Below are 12,811 nucleotides of genomic sequence, written 5' to 3'. Positions count from 1 at the left end.
TTTCTTAGTCAAAAAAATTTGGCAAGATTAGTCCAACAAATAAAAAATGTTCAAATGGATGGTGACATTGAAAATTAAAGGCGTCAAGTTAAAATTTCATTATACTAGATTTTAAGCGATTGATTAACATAATTACGTACCGTAATTAATAACAATTCAATATAGTACAGTTCAATACCTGTAGTAGGTCGTTCAAGCGAAGTATGGCATAGTACACATTTCGCACCGCCCCTTCCATATAACTATTCCAGTATTTTAATAAATGGTAATGCAATTGTTGAAGAAAAACGGAGGGGATAAAAAAAAAAAAAAAAAACGAAAAAAGGAGGGGCTGCCAAAAAGAAAGGGAGGGGACAAAATAGAATCATCAAGCGTTAATTTAATACGTGCTGGAACCCTTGGAATAATTCTTAGAATTTTCCCTTTTGTTTATTGATACATACAATAAACAAGACTTTATGACCATGATTTCGAATTGTCATTTCCAACTTATGGGGAAACAAAACAAAACGCTTTCTTCACGAGAAAATTAAGTACTTTTTAAGGACCTTTTCTGAAAATTAAGCCCTTTTAAGATGGTTAAAAATGGTTTTCAAATTCAAGCACTTTTCATGACGCTACGCACCATGTGATATGTATTTGTAACAAAATTTCAAAATAATTTCAACTAATCAAAAAGATGTAACAGTTTGATAAAATATCCATGAACCAAGATCCAACTAAAAAATGTTTGTAATTGATGTCAAATTGAGCATGCAAAAACAAACACTATTTAGTTCTTATTTTGCAACTAGCTATTATCCAGTTTCTTCATTAATGCTTGAATTATTGAATGGAGTAACCATATGGATTTTCATGTTTCTCCTGAAAAAAAAAATTTAATTAATAAATAACACATTAAAATATGGAAATATTTATATTATATTTCCTTGCTCAATGACTACATACAATTTAAGGGTAAACTAGTTGCATTAAAATATTTTCCATATCAACTTAGGAGATATGATAAACAGACTAATTATTATTATTATTACTATTATTATTGTTTTCCTGGAGTAATATATAAAATAACTTAGTAAAGCAAGTTCTAAATAAAGTACACTTCCTTCTACAAATTAAAAAAAAAAAATTTAACTTACATTGGATACAAATAATCAGTTGAACATAAAAATAATATAATTACATAGGCTGCCATTTTTTATTTCACATATAAATTGGTATTAAGATACTGTTTTTCTATGAAGTATAATAATAATTTAGTAAGTATAATAATATTATATAAATATCGTAATTCATATTGCCTACTTAAAAAACAAACCGAGAAATTATAGTTTTCTGCTTATTACTTTTTATAATTATACAAGACTATGCTATGCATTTTTTTTTTTTTTTTACTATACAAGAACATGCCACTTCCTCAACAAACCAACAAAGTCAGAACAAAGAAAGTTAATTAAGAGATAGTAACTTTCAAACATATATTTTTGTGTAACTGTAAAAATTAATATACAATGGCAATTCAAATTTATAAAAAACGAATAATGAATGATTAAAAGTATGTGAATGAATTAATTTAAATTTTTCATCCATAATGACATTATATACAAATTATATATCTGAAAAGAAGCTGCGCTAGATTTCAGGAGAGAAATAGATCAATAGATGGATACAAAAAATTCAATGTGCTTTAAACATATGATTAATTCAATTAACATGAAATGTTTATATTCTTATTTTTTTTTTATTTGTTTCAAACCAATAACTTGATCAGATTACAACTAAATATTTCAAAAAAAAAAAAAAAAAAATGCACAGAATCAAGAAAAATTTTGTATATGCCAAAACAATTTTTAATACAAATTCATTTAACTGTAATATGATATTTACTAAACAAAACATTAAGTTAATGCTTTTTTTATTAACTATATGCATGAATTTCAAACAGAACAACTCTGAGTCAGATAATTTTGGTTATAAAAATAATTAGTGAAAAATAGTTAAAAAAATAATTTCAGGAAAAAAATATATCCAAGAAAGTCCTTACAAATATTACAAACCATTTTCAATTTTGTTGAATTTTAAAATTTGGAAAGTATTTATTTAAGGTTTCCAAGACTCCATTATTTGACTTAGTTCAATAAATGCTGAATTTTTAAATTATATGAAGGCCATCTCCAGATATGACCTCATAATTCGAACCATGCTTAGATGAAAAAGACAAATCTGTGAAAGTAAAATTTCTCAAAAGTCTCACACCAACCAATGAAAAGATTTTGGTTTTTGATAAACTTAACATATATTAAGATCATTACAAATTATTGGAAAAATGTTGATATAATTCGGTCTCAAAACGTAGCCTGTCAGCAGATCACCCAAATTCATAAGAATTTCTGAAAAATTATTATTAAAATAGAGTGTTAAATAGCTATCCAGAAAGTTGGTTGATGAAGTCAATTACAATAAGATGTTCTAGATATATACAGCTTTAAAGAAGTTCAAAGTTATTACTATATATTAACAAAATATTTGAAATATTTCTTTTAAATGCATGTGGGTGAACAAATATTTTTAAAGAATCATAAATTAACATCATTAAAAATTTTCAAAAATGCGATATTAAGTTTAAAAACACTAAACAAGAACTGAATTCTTATATTAAATGTTTGTAAAAAATCTTTAATTTTCCAAGAAACTCCTCAATAATATTATAAACATCTCAAATGATATATACAGGTGACCCTGAATTTATGGGTCAAACTTTAAAGGTAGGTAATATATATATATATATATATATATATATATATATATATATATATATATATATATATATATATATATATATATGTATATATAAAGAAGCCATTTTTTTGTATAGCAATATGGTGTTGGAAATGAAAATTGTAGGTGGAACAAGTAAGTGTAAGTGCAATCAGGGTGGAAAAATATAGTGTCTAACAGACTTCCAATGGCTCTGATAAATACTTCATTACAAAACTTTCAGTCGCCGCTGCAACTGTTCATGGAATACATCGCATCTTCGAAAGAGTATATGCTAATTATTTGCTTATTACTAGGCCTGTATTGATGTTGGTGGTGAAACATTTGTGCACTTACTGAAATATTATGTAAGTAAAGAGTTTTCTTTTCATTTTCGAAACATTTCCTGTTTTCTTCTCCGAAACTTTCCATTTTCAACTCTACAACGTTATACAAAAAATGCTTCCTTATATGTATTTTACATACCTTTAAAGATTGGTACATGAATTCAGGGACACCCTGTATATATACATATATATGGTTATTCGCTTTATCACTTGCTAATAGTTAATTTTTAAATCATTAGAGATAGGCATATTCTAAATGATAAAATATTTCAAATGATGTAAAGAATAAAGATTCACTGGGTTTAAATCAATAAATGCACCTTTGAAAAAATATGAAGTCTTAATTCTCATACAATTTTCCTGTTCTAATAATCATTCTTAGTAAAATATTCTTCAGATACTAATATTTCAAATTAAAAAAAGTTTCAGATTCAATCACTAAAGTTGACCAATTTACAGAGTTTTGAATATTACTATTTTAGAAATCTTCAATAACTATCAAAAGTAAAATCTTAAATCAATGAGTTATGCTTGTTAAAGGCATCCTTTGACTAAATTAATGAAATTTAAAGATTAATTATTGAGATATTGTTAGTTGTAGAATAGCTTTTTTATATAACATATTGGTGTGGCAAGAATATTTTAAAAAAATAATTAATAGGACAGAGATACTGTAAAAATTTAAATCACAATGTTTTCAACAGTCAGTTTATTGACTCATATCATATAAATCATAATTATTTACTTCATTTAGAATATATCTGCAGTTGTAAGTACATTCCTATTTTTAAAATTTTAGAAATTATCAATTGAACCACAATTATAGTGGGCACCTTGAACAGTAAAGTCAAATTGCTTCAGAACGATAAAAATTGAAAAGCCTTAGTAAATACACAATAAATAGTGTCAATGCATTATCCATACTTAAATGGTAATTTTTTTTATATATTACTAATTTCTGTTATTCTAGTATAATTTTCACAAAAGTCAAAACTTTAATGAGAAGTCCATACTTTCAGAATCTGTTTCAATCCATTATCAACATTATTGAATATTAAATTGTAAAATGAAATGCAGAAAATTAAAAATGACTTATTGATTGCCTTTGATTTAAACAACCAAAACATATGATTTAAACATAAGATTGAAACTTTTTTAATACATAAAAATAATACTGCAATAATACATAACAATGCAATTAAAATTAATTTGGATTTTAAAAAGCAAAGACATCATCTTCCACATCTATAAAACTTTGTTACAACAAAACAAGTAAAAGCACTTTGAAATATAAATGGCATTTTGCAATAAGATTCTGGTAACATTCAGGATACCAAATTAGATAAAAAACATACTTTGGGGCAATACAATTGGATTTTATCTATTTTTGTTCATAAAACATCATTTTTATCATCTAAAAAATTATTATATAAAACATTTCATAAAATGCTATAAAAATATAATTTTAAGAACATATATCAACTTTAACAGGAATATCAACAGGACCCTTATAGCCATTATCTTCTACGGCTTCTAGCTTTTGTATGTAATGCAGAGGTAAACGATGTTCCTTAGCACCTTGAATAAATACTGCTTTGTATAAGCAAGATGGTTTGCCAACCTCTTCTTCCTTCACAAATCTTAAATAAACTTTACAATCTAATCTTCTAAATGAATCAATTTCTATAGGAAGAATCAGTGGAATATATCCCTTTTCATGTCTATTAAAAAGAGAGAGAGAGAAATAGTCAAATAGTAGATTAAAGACAATGAAAATGAAATCCATTTACATGGAATTAATTATTATACAATTTTTAATCATTATACAATCAAGAAACATATCCACACATAAAAAAAATTAGTACAAGTTCAACAACACTTGAATACAATTTCCTTAATAAGGGATAATAAAGTTAATAAGGGACATGCTTTACTATTAAAAAAAAATTAGCATGAATACATCAGTTAATGTACGATTCAAAAAGTTTTTTTTTTTTCTTCTTCCTGTTTAGTTTGTTTTAAAATCCCATTTATGAAGCCACACGAGAGCTGTTATGGACCAAATCGCATAATTATGAGCAGCAATCTGATGATCAGGATGAGACTTGAGCCAGCACGCTATCTAAACATTCATGCCATTGCAAAAATATTTTTTCCTTCACTTTTGCAGATTTAATGTGTACCACAAACTTTTGATGGAATAGTTAAAATTTTTACATATAGGATATCTGATATCAAAGCTACAATTTTACAATATCAAATCCAGCAGATATTTGGAGGGGGGAAGGGAAGCAGGCAAAGCGTAAAATAAGAGAAATTATTATTAATAATAATAACTCTGATGAATAATTGCTATTTATAAACTTTATAAACTATTCATAAAGGATATATTAAAATATCAGTTATTTTCTTTAAATGAAAAGTTATTTGCATTTGCCAATAAAACAACGAAGTGTAAAACTACAATTTTACATTAAATTGGAAGACCAAACAATTTTTATTTAAAAGTCTAATTTATGACATTTTGAAGGAAATATAAATTAAAAAAAAGAATTATATGAAAAAAAAGATATAAAACACCAACATATATAACTAATTTTAATAAAAAGTAAAATAGATTTAATTGTACAAAATATACTCTGATTAACCAAGTATAGTACACTCCCGACTGTCCACAGAATTGGGTGGCACGGCAGCCTCGGATAACAAAAATCGCAAATAATCCGAAAGAGCTAAAAACGGGTATAGCAAAAGAAAAAAAAAGTCATTCCAACTTTGAAAAATCGTTTTATGTACAATAAAACGTAAAATAAACAGCAGGAAATGTTTAACTTAATGTTTATGTTGCCATAAATATTTTATTAAAATGTTTTATTTTTGCCATAAATAAGCACGATGTTAGCAAATTTAATGTTTCGCTCAGTTTTGTAAATATTTTTATTTTCTTTGCTTTACAAAAAAAAAAAAAAAAAAAACTTTGTGCAGCAGGCGCGGATAATCGGGGGGTCTACTGTAATATTTGAAATATGAACAAAAGCTATCTAAAATAAGCAAACATTTATCTAGGGGGAAAAAGCGCCAACATTTATTAGCTTTTATTATAAATAATTTTTTAATAATAGCAAGAAAAATATAAGTAAATATAATATAACTATACAGAGTTTTTGAAATTGCCAAACTCGCAGTTAAGTGTCTAAATTTGTTATTTGTCAAAATACATTGGCAATCATTTGAATGTAAGAGCTAAAATTACTCAGTTAAAACTAATAGACTTTTCTGAAAGAAAGGATTTGATGCAAATATCAACTTTTAAAGCAGTGCAAAATTCAAGCTTTGAAGTACTAATTACTTTTAAGCTTTATTTAATAATAAAATACTGTTGCTCAAATAACAATAAACAAAAGAATTATGTGAAAACATTTATTTAAAATTAAAATAATTTTTTAATGCATTTATTTAAAATAAGTATAAATTTCATATCTTTTTGAAAGGATGATGTCCTATATCTTATACTGCCCCACTTTATATTAAAAAATGAAAGGAGTATCACTTCAAGTAGCCACTTAATATTTTGTTATCATTAAAAAAAATTAACTTTGAGATTTCTATTTTTATTTTATACAGCAGTTTTTTTTAAATTACTATTGTTTCTATATTTTGTAATTTTGAAATACTATTGAACTCAAAACAATATTCAAACAATAAAAATAAAATTTTAATGATGTTCTAACCATCATCTATCTCTTTCAAACTGCATTTCACATGAATACAAAATTTACACTTACTTATCTAATACTTCTTCTTGATCTTTTGATATTTCCCATATAACACCCCAAACAAAATCATTCTCACTCTCAATTATTGCAGCTGTTGATCCTTTCCAACTAGGATAAAAGTCAGCAAAAGAAAATTTGAAATGATGAAAAATGATTCAAAGAAAATTATAGAAAAAAATTACCTTTTACAAAATTCTATTATAAACATCGATATTTTATAAATATCATACGCAGATATAGCTCATACTAATTTTAAAATTTGTATTCAATAGTAAAACTGCTTTGCCTTCATACTGGAAATTAGATATTTTCTATGTAAATACAAATTTCAAAATTAAAAAAGATTTTGGATATTTTCCTATTAATGTGATCTAAAATGTTAAAAACTTGACTATTATAATTAATGCAAGGGTGATAATATTCAAAACTAACTGAATAAAACATCAATATAAATTATAACCGTGTCCCATTATTAGGAAAATACCGAGATTTGGCATACTACATTTATTTTATTAATTTATTTTTTAAACTAGGTTTCAGTTTTATAAATTTTTGTTGCATGGATTTAGCTGCACAATTTAGATTTACTTTTTTGAACAGTATATATATATCTTTTTAGGTTTATTTCTATAGTATGTAAAAATATTCTTGATGCAAATTATCAAAGATGTAAGAGCAAGAAAAACAGCCTTATTTTTGTAATTACTTCTATATATTTAAGTTATAATAAACACCTTAAGATGATAGCATTTAAGACCAAATAAGATATATACAAAAATACCGAAAAACAGTATGACCAAATAAAATATAACTACTATTCAATGAAATAAAGTTCTAATTTAGGCTTATTTTAGAAAATTATAAAAACAAAAGAATTCAATAAATTAAAGATGTAGGAAAATTATAACAGTCTGCATAGTATGAAACTGATGCAAAAATTAGACATTTTTTATTTTTTAATCTCCTTAGTCAAAAAAATTTTAGCCATCATTGCACATTCATGCATATATAAACTTGTGTATTTTCTAAGCATACATGTTTTCTGTTTTATAATAATCTGTATATCAAATATATTTGTAATTTATATATATATGTGTGTGTGTGTGTAATGATATTTTAAACTTTAATTTCAATTTAATTAATTTCCCAGGTTTTATCTTAATTTAGCCCATAGTAGCTTCATTCTAAAATATTCTCTTATTTCATGATCCAATTCCACTTTCTCGACTTAATTAATTCAAGAGAGATTTGTAAAACTGCTGAATTGGATAAAAGCCTAACTTTTCCACACTCTGAGTGAAGGGACAAAATACCGCTGACAAGATAAATTCCTTTTTAAAAGATCCCTTGTTTCCCTTATCTCGTTGACGCATGTAGCAAAAATCTTTATCTTATATCTTAATAATATATTAGCACTGTAAAGAAATATTTTCACCATCAAAATCTCAGGTTATATAAGATGAGGGAAATTTTATTGCGCCCTTCTTCCCGACCTGCTTTTGTGCCACGCTGTGGCGGATGTCCCTTGTTCACATCTCTGCTTGTAAATAATTATGCTTTCCTGATGGATTAAAATGAATTTTAAAAAAATGTAAAATGTCTCATCTATGTCTTCAAACCTGCCTTCTGCTTCAACCAAAATAATATTACATATTTTTTAGTAGGCAAGAATAGTTTCCTATGAAAAAAAATGAAAAGAATTAAATCCCCGGAATGAGAGGCAATTTGATGTTATGGTACGGTTCCTTGATTTGCCATTAATCTGAAGATGGTTCTCGCTGGCTCTTGCCGGGTTACCTTCCATGGCATAGCGTATTCAGATCCGAGGCCGTCGCTGAAATTCTACTTCTGTTTTTGTTACTGCATCATCGCTACTTTTGCTTGTAACCTGTGATCTCATCTGCCATTCCTGTTCTGCTGTTGAATATCCTTGTGTTTTTGTGTTCCTTGTCATCATATAGAAGTTAATCAGTGATCAAAATTTCCTCAAGTGCATGCTCCTTATATCTTCAAGAAGTTCCAACCTGCGCCATGATTCATCAAAAAATTATTAGTGTTAAAAAAAAAAGCCACCATCAACTGATTCAACGGATTAAATTCAAGATTTATATTTTGAACTTTTGATATAGTTTTGAATTGCATTTTTCTGTTATAATATAATTGCAAATAATCTTTTTATATTATTATTCAAAATATTATGAGTTTTAATTTAAAATATTGAGTGTTTAAATTTTTCTAATCTATTATTTAAAAATTATGCATGCAGACCTAGTGAACGAAAAAAGTAATATACCAAGATTCTTATATACTTAATGGCACGTGATAATTAGACTAAGATAGTAAATACCTCAGGGAAAATTGTTACACCCTTGACAGTTATTAAGCTACTCTCTATCATCATTGTGTCCAAATACTTGAATTTCACAAAATACAAATGTTTTTCTTTTTTTTCTCCCTTCAATCACCAAATCTTTTTTATATATTTTATTTCCCAGACACTTAATCATATGAGTATTTTGAGTCTTGTATGTGTTACATTCATTCACAAGTGTTTTGTTTGAAATCTTTGAATATTGTATTTATTACTTTTGATTCCAAGTTTTTCATTTGATATTTTTGAATTTTACAATTATTATTATCATTTCCAAATGATTTATTTGAAATACATGAATCTTACATTTATTTTTATTTCCAAGATTTTCATTAGATATTTTTGAATCTTATATTTATGGTTTCAGTTCCAAGTGTTTAATATGAAATATTTCAATTCTGCATGTATTATTTTCATATCCAAGTTTTACCTGAAGTTTTGAATGTTGTTTTTTTTTTATCTAACAAAAATACTTAATTTAAAATCATAACTACTATACTGATATTTCAGTTGGGCGAAATCATAACAATATTAATATATTTAATAATTTATTTCTAATTTAATAATCTTGTTGAGTCAGATTTCCAAACATTTAAGAATAATATAAGCAAAGCCTGTCAGATTATTTTCACCAAATTAAGTGAACTACAGAAAATTGCCAGAATACATTTGTATATTATCTCATTTATTTTTTAATATTTTGTTATTACTGATGATTATTAAGGTTTTTATATACTATTTTCACAAATATAATTCTTTTTATTCTTTTAATATAAAATGATGAATGGGATTTCTGTATTAATGTTTATATAATGTGAAGGTAAGGGAAACTTGGGTATCACTTTTAATATGCTTTTAAATTTTAATTTTTTTTTACTTGAACACCACTGTAAGTTATGACTGTGTGTCAAGGCTTCTGCTTCAACCAAAATAATATTACATATATATGTGTGTGTTTTAAATTTTAATATCTATTTCTGTATTTACACAATGTTTTCTATTGTAAAAAAAATATATATCTTTTTAATTTTGACAAAAACATAAAAATGAAAAAAATCCTCACCAAAAAAAATAAGTCAACTTTTCTAAGATTAATAATAAAAAATCTGTGATCTATTTCAACATTTCACAATATTAACAATACAAATTATCAGTTAACTTAGATAGATACATCATTTCTGAAAATATCAATATTAATGTAGAAGCACAATAAAATTTTATTTTATATTTATATTGTTAACAGCAATTAAGATTCCACGCGGTCAGGATATAAAATACAAATTTCTTCACCATATTTAACTCTCTAGAACATCTTATTTACAATTTTATAAAATTAAGGATAAAAGTATTTAAGAATGATAACATTATACAATTGTCAAAACTGACACAAAATTGATGATAAAATAATGTTATGATCTAATAGCGTTTTTAGGTTAATTTTTTTAACAGAAAAGAATAGCAGTATTTAGAAAAATTTTCTTATTGCTTCTTAATTAATTATCTTATTTAGTAAAAGTCTTATTCAAATGTTTTGAAAATTTAATTAAGCTTTTTAAAACAATATGCAGTATTATATCAACTGTCCTTAAGCTTTAAAAAAATATAGAAAAACATCATTATACATTTTATGAATAAATAAAATTTATTTAACAATTTTTAGTTTTCATAAATAAAGGGAACACATTCACGAACTTTAAAAAAAAATGTAAGCAATGTAATTAGCAATAAAATGTAAATAAAAAAAATGCTGTTAAAAAAAAAAGTTGATAAATTTTTAAAAAGCATTTTTGAAGCTAACACAAGACAATATATATAAAAAAAATTTAAAGTTTGAAACACAAATTAATAGGAATCCACATGCATCATAAAAATTCAATGGATCCTTAGCTAATATATCTGTATTAGCTGATCTGTAATAATAGTGTAATTTCATAATAAAAAATGTTATTTACTACACAATTAAAAACAAACCAGTTAAAATAAAAGCAAAAAGTATAACATAAAACAAATAACAAACCTTCAGTTCACCAATACATTTGAATTGAGCAGAAGAGATGTTGATGTCCATTCTCTGTGTCAGCATATTACTACCATATGCAAAGTAAAGAAATGACATTTTTAGTTTTGCACTTAGATGAGTTGTGCTCCAATATCTATTTAACTTAAAAATCCTCCTCTAGAACAATCTCTAAAATATATATATATATATAAATTTCCATTTAAAAGTATAATTAAAAACTACAGAAAATGAATCAATAAAGAATGAATAAAATCAAAAAGACATTTTCTTTTATATATATATATATATATATTTAACTTATGAAAGCTCTTATTGTTTTTTAAATTAAAGCACCAAGCTTAATAACAATACTATCTACGAAAAATAATAAACACATAATGTACATTAACGAGAAAAAAATTGTTTCTCAAATAAAATAATAAAATACAGCACAGTATGCTACATTTTTTTTTTTTTTTTTTGCATAATCAGTCATTTAGCCGCCGATATGATAATGCTTGAGACGTTGATGTTCAGATGGAATAGGCTTATTATCATAACACACAAAAAGGATTGAAAAACGCACATTCAAAACATGAATAATAATAAATAAAATTACGAACAACTAAATGAGAAAGGTTATGATTAATTACCTCCTGCGTAACTCACTTGATATGAGCAGATGGCAAGGTAAATGCATGCGCTTATATTCATACATATCACATATTCATTCTAGAAGTATCTAAAGAGATAAATTTAATCGTATCAGCATTCAATGATAAAAATAATCCTAACTTCAAGATTATTTCGAATGAACCACCCTTTCTTTTCAATTGAAAAAAAGATATGAGTTACCGCACATTTGGATACCTCGGTTTGTTTACATTTTTCAATGACAATGAAAAAAATCCGCATGATTCATGATCCGCCATAACAGACAAAGATAATTTTTTCTCTGTCAATAACAATTCCGGCAGTCTTTTGGCATTAGGGGACAACTAGAGATGCATAATCCACGATTTTTTGAATAACAAATAATATTGCTATTGTTATTTTTAAATATGCGTTCCAAATATCTGTTATTTCAATCATATTATTAATTAAAAATTATTACTTAATTTTAAATATAAAATTTATTAATTGTAATTAATACTTAATTTACTAATTTAATTAACGTGTGAATGAATTAATTTATCTGTTTCAGCTTACTTCTTAAATTTTTTTTGGGTGAATTCTAGTCACCGGTACGCGCCAAATTTTATAGATAAAGTCGCCAATATGGCAACTCCTCTACGCTTCCAATGTATGGCAACCCTGTTAAGAGAATGCGGTGATGTCGGTGACGAATCGGGGGTGTCATCGGGGGTGTAATGGGGGGTGTCATCGGGGGTGTAATGGGGAGATATCGGGGGTGTAATTTTTAACCAATCAGGTTCGAAATGACTTTGAATTTCAACCAATTAGGTCAAAATGCAGCGTTTAATTTCTGCTGCTCCTCAAGTCTTCTACCGAATTCTTTCTTTTCTCTCGTCGCTTTCTCAAGTGGTGGCAGCTTTTCGTG

At 25.8% G+C, this 12,811-nt stretch overlaps 1 protein-coding gene across 3 annotated transcripts; it reads right to left on the bottom strand.

Moving 5' to 3' along the window:
- Positions 1-3,803: 3,803 nt before the first annotated feature.
- On the bottom strand, positions 3,804-12,203 carry LOC129974869 (gamma-glutamylcyclotransferase-like). Of its 3 annotated transcripts, none has more exons than XM_056087636.1 (4): positions 12,121-12,203; positions 11,904-11,992; positions 6,890-6,988; positions 3,804-4,825 (listed from the first exon to the last, which is right to left on the bottom strand). In XM_056087636.1, the coding sequence occupies exons 2-4, from the start codon at positions 11,966-11,968 to the stop codon at positions 4,570-4,572; spliced, it is 420 nt and encodes a 139-aa protein (XP_055943611.1). In that variant the 5' UTR covers positions 11,969-11,992; positions 12,121-12,203; the 3' UTR covers positions 3,804-4,569. The 3 variants fall into 3 exon arrangements, with proteins under 3 accessions (XP_055943611.1, XP_055943610.1, XP_055943609.1); XM_056087635.1 differs by having other exon boundaries at positions 12,106-12,127; XM_056087634.1 differs by having other exon boundaries at positions 11,904-12,172.
- Positions 12,204-12,811: the final 608 nt, after the last annotated feature.

The sequence above is a fragment of the Argiope bruennichi genome, chromosome 7, assembly GCF_947563725.1.
Source record: "Argiope bruennichi chromosome 7, qqArgBrue1.1, whole genome shotgun sequence".
NCBI lineage: Eukaryota > Metazoa > Arthropoda > Arachnida > Araneae > Araneidae > Argiope > Argiope bruennichi.
The sequence above is the reverse complement of the archived record's forward strand: the minus strand, read 5'-3'. Positions and strand labels throughout refer to the sequence as shown.